At 57.9% G+C, this 8,348-nt stretch overlaps 1 protein-coding gene across 2 annotated transcripts; it reads right to left on the bottom strand.

Annotated features, from left to right (window-relative positions):
* Positions 1-2,834: 2,834 nt before the first annotated feature.
* Positions 2,835-7,774, bottom strand: GFI1B (growth factor independent 1B transcriptional repressor). Of its 2 annotated transcripts, none has more exons than XM_070473845.1 (6): positions 7,659-7,774; positions 7,053-7,193; positions 6,368-6,639; positions 5,666-5,803; positions 4,584-4,842; positions 2,835-3,547 (listed from the first exon to the last, which is right to left on the bottom strand). In XM_070473845.1, exons 1-6 carry the CDS (start codon positions 7,756-7,758, stop codon positions 3,369-3,371), a joined length of 1,089 nt encoding a protein of 362 aa, XP_070329946.1. In that variant the 5' UTR covers positions 7,759-7,774; the 3' UTR covers positions 2,835-3,368. The 2 variants fall into 2 exon arrangements, with proteins under 2 accessions (XP_070329946.1, XP_020766665.1); XM_020911006.2 differs by having other exon boundaries at positions 4,584-4,749.
* Between the last annotated feature and the right edge of the window lie 574 nt (positions 7,775-8,348).

The following is an 8,348-nucleotide window of genomic DNA, read 5'->3' as shown; positions in this document are numbered from 1 at the left end:
TGCAGCGTGCGTGGAGGTGGGGTTCCGGCCCCCTGCTCCGAGGCTGCAGCCCCCACCCCCGCCTCACCACCCTGTCATGGGCACTGGGCGGAGGGGTCGACCTGAGCAATCCCACTCTCCCAACCTCAGCAGAGGAAGAAAGACGCCTTGTCTTTCTTGAAGAAAGAGCTCCTCTTCCTAGCCCCGCCCTGCCGCAGAAGTGGCTGAAATCCTGATATTAGAGTGGTTTTGTTTAGCAAACAAGGAGCATGCAAAGTATGTCCTCCGTGCGCCCGTGTGTGTGTGTGTGTGTGTGTGTGTGTGTGTGTATGTGTGTGTTCCCATCTCTGGGAGGTGCAGGCTCACTCCAGGTGAGCCTGACTCTGCTGTGTGACTTTGGGCAAGTTTTCTTCCCTCTCTGGGCCACAGGGTCCCTGTGGATGGGAGGAGGGGCAGGAACAGGGGTCTCCAGGGCCCCAGCGCCTCCGTTGGATTGGCTGCCAGAGGCCGTCTTCCTCGGACTTCAAGAGCAAGGTCGCCGGCAGGACAGGATCTGAAAGCCTGCTGAGGAGACCAGACCACCCTCGTATGCAAATCCCAAGCCTCCACCCCACCCTCCGCACACCTGACGGGTTTGTGCAGGGGAATTCTTGCTAAAGTAAACAGGAAGGGCCTCTGCAATGAAGTGCGCCAAGGGGTCCTGCCCAGCCAAACCCAGAGCCTGGGAGCCCAGGGATTTACCATTCCCCAGGGGCCTCAGAAACCTCTAGACTCACCGTGGAGGACAGCAAACATCGCAGATGTCGTTGGGAAGAAAGGCAAACAGAAACTCAAAGAAGACATGGGTCAAATGATCGCAGCTCCGCACTTACCCGCTGGGTGACCTTGGGCAAGATGAACGACCTCTCTGAGTCTCATTTACACCCGCTTTGTGACAAGGGATAACGACATCTCCTTTGCAGAGGGCCGTGTGGGTCAGAGACAGTGTCAGGCAGCCTTGGGCCTAGCTTGGCACCCGGAAGTGACTCATTCAGAAGTGTTCACTGCAGCGGGCCAGGCACGGGCTTGGTGCTGAAAGCCAGAGGCCAGAGGGAATTCCTTCTAGCAGAGAGGAAGCTTGTCCACAGATAACTACTAGTACCGGTACCGGTTCAGTGTGTTCTGAGCTGTACGCGAGGAGCCCAAGGAGCTCCGTGTTTAGAAGCAGGAGAACTCTGGCTGAAATGACCAAGGGAGGCTTCTTGGAGGAGGCAGCACTTGAGCAGGCCTTGCAGGACAGTCAGGACTTCAAGAGGGCGTGTTCATGGCCGAGCAACACTTACCGTGTGCTGGGCCGGGCTCACTACTGTACAGGCATGGCCTCAGGGGATCCTCTCACAGCCCACAGGGAGGACTGCTACATTCATCATTTTACAAAGGAGAATCTGGCAGCTAGTGAGGGGCCACCGGAGAAGGCATTGGCACCCCACTCCAGTAGTCTTGCCTGGAGAATCCCAGGGACGGGGGAGCCTGGTGGGCTGCCGTCTATGGGGTCACAAAGAGTCAGACACGACTGAAGCGACCTAGCAGCAGCAGCAGCAGTGAGGGGCCACACCAGGCTTAATGTAATCACACCTGCTAAGTCTCCTCTGCTCTGAGATAATAGTCACAAGTTTCAGGCATGAGGACATGATTTTGTTTTGGGGGGGGTTCTTCTTTTTTTAAACTTACTTTAAAATATTAATTAATTAATTTATGGGCTATGCTGAGTCTTCCTTGCCATGTGCAGCTTTTCTCTAGTTCCACTACACAGGCTTCAGTAGTTGTGGCCCGCTGGCCTAGCTGCTTCGAGACACATATGAGATCTTCCCAGCCCAGGGATTGAACCTGTGTCTTCTCCATTGGGAGGCAGGTTCTTTACCACTGAGCCACCTGGCAGGCCTCTGGGGACCATTATTATGCCTACCACGGTGATTCCATCAAGGACCTTGCGATGGGAAGGGTCCCCCGGGTGATCCAGGAGGGGCCCGATGTGATCACAAGGGTCCTTATGAGAGGGAAGCCAGCAGGTCAAACGCAGAGAAAGGAGGTGGGCTGATGGGAGATCAGAGGGATGCAGTCTGGAGATAGAGGAGGAGGCCACGAGCTGAGGGATATAGGCTGGGAAAAAAGTGGCAGCAGAGTGTCCCTCGAAGTCTCCAGAAGGAACCAGCTTCCTGGCACCTTGACTTCTAGCCTCGTGAGATGCCCTTTGGATTTCTGACCTCCACATCTGTAAGAGAATGCCTTTGTGTTTTTGTTTTAATTTTTTTGGCCATGCTGCGATCCCTGGGTGGGGAAGATCCCATGGAGGAGGGCATGGCCACCCACTCCAGTATTCTTGCCTGGAGACTCCCCGTGGACAGAGGAGGCTGGCGGGCTGCCATCCACAGGGTCACAAAGAGTCGGACATGACTGAGTATCTAAGCACTGCAGGCTGTGTAGCATGCAGAATCCTAGTTCCCCAGCCAGGGATCGAACCTGCGGCCCCTGCATTGGAAGCGTGGTGTCTTAACCATCAGACCACCAGGGAAGTCCCCCTTGGTGTTGTTGGAAGCCGCCAAGCTGACAGTGACTTGTTAGAGCGGTCACAGGAAACAGAGCGCCCCCGGCTACGCCCACCTGGCCCCGCCTGCCGTCCTGTCACAGGGGTCTCCATGGATCTGCCCCGGCGTTTGGTCTCTCAATGTGTCTGTGAGTGACTACAGAGCTTTCTCTGTTTTTCAAGACTCCGTACCATCCCTCCCCAAAAGCCTCAAGCATACCCAGTAGGCACTGAACAAATGCTGGTCAAATGTAAGTAAAGGGGTGTCTTTATTTTTATTTACAGCTCTTGAGAGGAGCAGGATTTTGACAGCAGTAACTGCTGGCTTCTCCACGGTCTGACAGCAGAACTGGAATCCCCGTGGCCGGAGTGCCCGTCAGAAGCGGGGATCAGCCGGCTGAAGCAGAGGGGTGCTAGGCCTCCCACTGAGGCGGGAAATGGCTCTGGCCATCTCCCAGAAAGAGGCCTGCTGAAAGCCAAGCTGATCCGAACCCTGGGGGCAGCAAATAGGGGAGGATTTCTCTGGGCCCACCTGGGGCTACTCTGGCCTCCTGGGCTCTGACAGGGGAAGGCTCTGAGCTCCCAGACCTGCAGACAGCATCGGCTTGGGAAAGGCCCAGCTGCCCCTTCCCAGTGGCGGCGGAAATGTTGGCCCAGAGAGGGAAGGTGACTGGCTCGAGGCCACACAGCAATTTGAGTCTCAGAACAGGTTGGATGAGACTGTCCAGGGCTGCCTCCACGAGACTGGGGATCTGGGTGTGTGAGACTGGCCTCTCTCCAGGTGACACGGTCTTGGGGCTGGCGGGGAGCTGGGCTCAGGGCAGCCTCACTTGAGGTTGTGCTGGCTCTCACGGTGCCGCCGCAGGTCCACTTTGCGCTGGAAGCCCTTGGCGCACAGCTCACAGCTGAAAGGCTTGAAGCCCGTGTGCTTCCGGCTGTGGGTGATGAGGTTGGAGCTCTGGCTGAAGGCCTTCCCGCACACCTGGCACTTGTGTGGCTTCTCACCTGTGGCAGCAGAGACAGGGTCAGGGTCGCCTGGGCCAGGTGCCCTGCATTTGTTCTCTGGGACTTTATTATGTTTTATCTCACATTCGCTTTTGAAAATTATTAGAAAAGGGAGGTAAGAAAAAGTCTGACCACCCACCCCTTTCAGGGAACTGTATCCCAGTTCTGGGTCCACTCTGTTTACCAGTGGAGCCCAGCACCTGGCCCAGGGCTCTGCCAAAAGAGGCGCTGGTCAGCAGCTGAGGAATGAATGACTGGGGGAATGAATGAATGGAGATACGAATGAACGGATGGCTGGAGGGGTGAATGGATGATAGAATGAATGGATGACCAGCTGTGGGAGGAATGAATGAGTGGAGGAATGAATGATAGGATGAGGAATAGAATGAATGTGGAAGTGAACTGGGGAATGAATGAATGACAAATGGGGAATGGATGAGTGGAGGAATGAATGAATGAATATCTGGAGGGATGAATGAACGATAGAATGGGGAATGAATGAGTGGAGGGATGAATGAATGAGTGTGGGTATGAATTGGGGACTGAATAAATGAATGCATAGAGGATGAAAGAAAGACAAATGGGGATGCATGAGTGGAGGAATGAATGAATGAGTATCTGGAGGGATGAATGAATGATAGAATGGGGAGGATGAATGAATGACAAGTGGGGAATGAATGAGTGGAAGAATGAGTGAAGGAAGGAATGATGGCGGCAGGAGGAATTCACCTGCCACTCTCACTTCTGCCCGTGGGTCACAGTGCTGACATTTTGCTCTCTCCTTCCAGTATTTTTTCTGTGCATTTTCTTTCCTTTAAGCAGCACAGTGTCCGCCCTCCAGTTGGAGAGGAGCAGCCTCCCCTGGCAGCCTGACACCCCCCGCCCTCCCCGCAACCAGGTCCTAAAGCCTGGACCTTCGAACAGTGATCGGAGGGGACACTCAGAGGCTCGGCCTGGGCCCTGGGGGGTGCTTGGAGGGGCTGCGGGTGCCCGGGTGGGTGAGGGGCAGTGGGGTGGAGCGGAGCCCAGGCCTCACCGGTGTGGATGTAGGTGTGCTTTTTCATGTCGGACTTCTGGTGGAAGCGCTTGCCGCAGAACTGGCAGGGGTAGGGCCGCGTGTCCGAGTGGATGAGCAGGTGCGTGGACAGGGTGGACGAGCGCTTGAAGGCCTTGCCGCACATCCGGCACTCGAAGCTTCGCTCCTGCCGGAGGAAACGAGGCCCCAGGGGGTCAGGTGGGGCCTCGCGGCCCGGGGCTGCCAAGCTGGGTGGAGGACTGGACCCGGCCGGGATCCCCTGAGGAACAGGACACTCCGTTGGGGTGGCCTCGAGGACAGGGCCTGGAGGAACACGACGCAGGGCACCCCCATTCCTGCCCCTCCCAGGAGGGCCGAGCCTGGCAGCTGAGCAGCGTCCTGTTGGGGAACCTTGCAGTTTGCTTAAGAGTGAATTCTGGGGGCCCCGAATCTGGCTGCTGCCTCTTACTCGCCACATGACCTTGGGCAAGTCATTCAACCTCCCCGAGACTCAGTTTCCTCATTTGTACATTGGACTAGTGAGTAGTGACCTCAAAGGGTCATTGGGAGGATTGGAGGTCGAGAACTGAGCCGGCAGCTGGCGTGACTGCGAACGTGATCACGAACGGACGCTCTCACCGTCCCGGCCTGTTTCTCCTCCTGAGCTTTCAGATCTACCCAGGTGTTAGCCCTCAGGGCAGTATCAGGTGCTTTCCCTGGAACGGGATCCTGAAGAAAGGATCTTGGCATCAGGCAGGGCTAAGCAGATGAGATGAACATTTAAACCTGACTCCCGGATTCCAAGAGTCAAGGGCCTCGAAGGGGAGAAACTTGCCCTGAGCGCCCAGAAGGCGGGGCCGCTCCTCAGCATCCCAGACACCCACCTGACATCCCACCCGAGCCCCTAGCCTCTTCCAATTGTACGCAGAGCCGGCCTGGTCCGTCAGGGACTGTTAAGGGCAGTGGCTGGACACCCAGATCAAGGAGGCAGACGATAAGGGGCCCCAGTCTGTCACTCTCAGGGGCGTGGAGAGAGACCCACCCCAAGCCCCCAGGATTCCTGGGGAGAGCCCCGGGGCTCGTGTGCCCGGCCAGCTGCCCACCTGGGAGTGGACGTGCGTGTGCTGCTCCAGGCTCACGGAGTGGCCGAAGGTTTTCCCGCAGACGTCGCAGGCGAAGGGCCGGGTCCCGCTGTGCGAGCGGCGGGCGTGTACCTCCAGCCCATGGGGGGTGGAGAACACCTGTGGGTGGGGGCGGAGCGTGAGGCCCGGGGGGCCGCAGAGGGGAGGGGGCGCCCAGCTCGGCCGCAGGCGGACGTCCAGAGGAGGGAGCAAGCCAGCCATGACTGGATTGCTGACTCTGCTGGCGCGCGTGTGTGTCCTGGGAAGGTCTCTGTCCCTCTCTGCGTCTGGTTTTCCTGGCTATAGAATGGCCTGGGAGGGCGGATCTGTAAGGCCCCTTCTGGCCCTGTCTGGAGGCTGAATTGCCTGGTGGTTAAGACGCAGGAGTTGGGCAGAGCCAGGTGGGCATGGTGGTTCTGATAGCTACTTGCTGTGTGTTCTGGGGCAAGTGACTCAACCTCTCTGAACTTTAGCCCTTCGTCTACCTCCTGGAGCTCATGCACATCAAGTGCTTAGCACAGGGCCTAACACGTGGTCAGGGCTCAGAGTGATGATGAAGACGAACACTGTGAATTCTTGATCCCACCAGAGGACCCGAGTCACAGCACAGGGGGGGCCCAACTATGGACACTCGTGGCTGCCAGGGTGCTGGGGAGGGGGTGTGAGCAGGGCCCGGCTGCCCACCTTGCTGCATTTGATGCAGTGGTACGCGTCCATGCCCGGGGAATAGTGGAGGCTGAAGTCCAAGGGTGGCTCGGCGCTGGGCACCAGAGGGCTGCCATACAGGCTGACGGAGCGCTCCAGGAAGGCGGACTGCATGGTGGAGGGGGCCTGCCGGTAGTTGTGGCCATAGGAGGAGGCCAGGGCGTCCCAGGAGAAGCTGGGCTTGTAGAACGGGGGTGAGTCAGAGGAGGGCGAGTCCCCATCCTGGGGTCGGGACGTCACAGCAGGTCCTTCTGTGGAGGGTGGGATGTTCGTCTAGTGGTGACGCTAAGAACGGGGCGCCTGCTCCCCGCCACCCTCCACCGTGACCCCACACTGATGGTTTGGTGTGCAGCCCAAATTATTTACTGCGGGGGGAAGGTCTGGGTGCTCACTGTGACTCCTCAACTTTTCAGTCCAAAAAATCACCCCAACCCCTGCAGAGGGTCCACCTCACCCACTGTGTGGGCCTGCCCAGCCTGCCCAGCCTGCCCACCACACAGGATTTCTCATCGGGGAATAAACTCGCCGTCCTGAAGGGATCCAAGCAGAAGCCCGAGAGCCCGGACTGTCAACCCTTCCTGACTCCACAGCTCCAAGGGACCCTGCCCACCCTCTGAGTCCCCTTGTGCCCACTGGGGAGAGGCGGGGGCCCCGGGCTGGGCACCTGGGCCCGAGGACATCCGGGTCATCGAGCTCTGCTCCAGCTCCAGCTGCGGCTCCTGTTTGAGGTCCGTCCAGTCCAGGTGCTGGTTTGGGAACAGGGAGCTAAGGACAGGGATGGTGCTCGGGACCTGGTCTCTGGCCACTGTAGGGGAGACAAGATGGTCAGACTTTAGCTCTGCTTAGAGATCTGGTAAGAGTTGGGGGGTGGGGGGACACCAGAGAGAGACACCCTGCGGCTGCTCCTGGAGAGTCACACTCAAGGGCTTCTACCCAGGATGCTGGGAGCAGGGTGGAGACCAGGAGGAGCCCCCCACCCCTACCCCCTGGAGAGCTCCATTTTTCCAAGCACCCAACTTCAGCCCCGGATCAGCCCTCCAATCACAAATCACGTGTCAGCTGCTGAGGACCAGATCCAATCAGGATGCGCTCATCACCCCCAACAGGCTGAGAAGAGATGGGGCAGCCATCCATCCATTCATTCATTCAACCAGCATTTACTGATCTCCTCCTGATTGCAGACTCGGAAGAGAGGCTACTTCCAGATGGGATGCTCCTGCCTCCCCCTCTCGTGGGGCAGCAAGGCAGGTGGGTGCGGCCTTGGACTCACCAGGGCCAAGGGCCGGTGGCCAGAGCAGCTCATCCTCCCGGGCACGGGGCTGGTGGTAGGTGTGAGCCTTCTTGCTCTTCACCAGGAAGGAGCGTGGCATTGTCAGCGGGTGCCCCACACCTACTGGGAGAGAGGGTGAGAAGGGTTAGGTGGGACAAGAAGGAAAATGCTCCTTTATGTTTCACGGCCTCCTCCTAAAATCAGAATCCACTGAATTGGGTTGGATGAGCGTGCCTGAGTGCTCAGCCACTAAATCTTGTCTGACTCTTTGGGACCCTGTGGTCGCCCCTCAGGCTCCTCTGTCCATGGGATTTCCCAGGCAAGAATACAGGAGTTCATTTCCATTTCCTCCTCCAGGGGATCTTCCCAACCCAGGGATCGAACCCGTGTCTCCTTCATTGGCAGGCAGTCTCTTTACCACTGAGCCAGCAGGCAAGCCCTCCTGGGTTGAACGGTGTCCCCTTAAAGTTCGCGTCCACCTGGAACCTGTGACTGTGACCTTGCTTGAAAATAGGGTCTTTGTAGATGCAATCAAGTGAAGCTGAGGTCACATCAGGTTCAGTGAAACCCTAGATTCAACATGACTCGTGTCCTAAGAAGAAGGAAATGTGGACACACGAGCCAGATGCAAACAGGAAGGCCACGTGGAGATGGAGGCGGGGGCTGGAGGGATGCAGCCCCGAGCCAGAG

Source organism: Odocoileus virginianus, chromosome 2 (genome assembly GCF_023699985.2).
Source record: "Odocoileus virginianus isolate 20LAN1187 ecotype Illinois chromosome 2, Ovbor_1.2, whole genome shotgun sequence".
NCBI classification, from domain to species: Eukaryota; Metazoa; Chordata; class Mammalia; order Artiodactyla; family Cervidae; genus Odocoileus; species Odocoileus virginianus.
The sequence above is the reverse complement of the archived record's forward strand: the minus strand, read 5'-3'. Positions and strand labels throughout refer to the sequence as shown.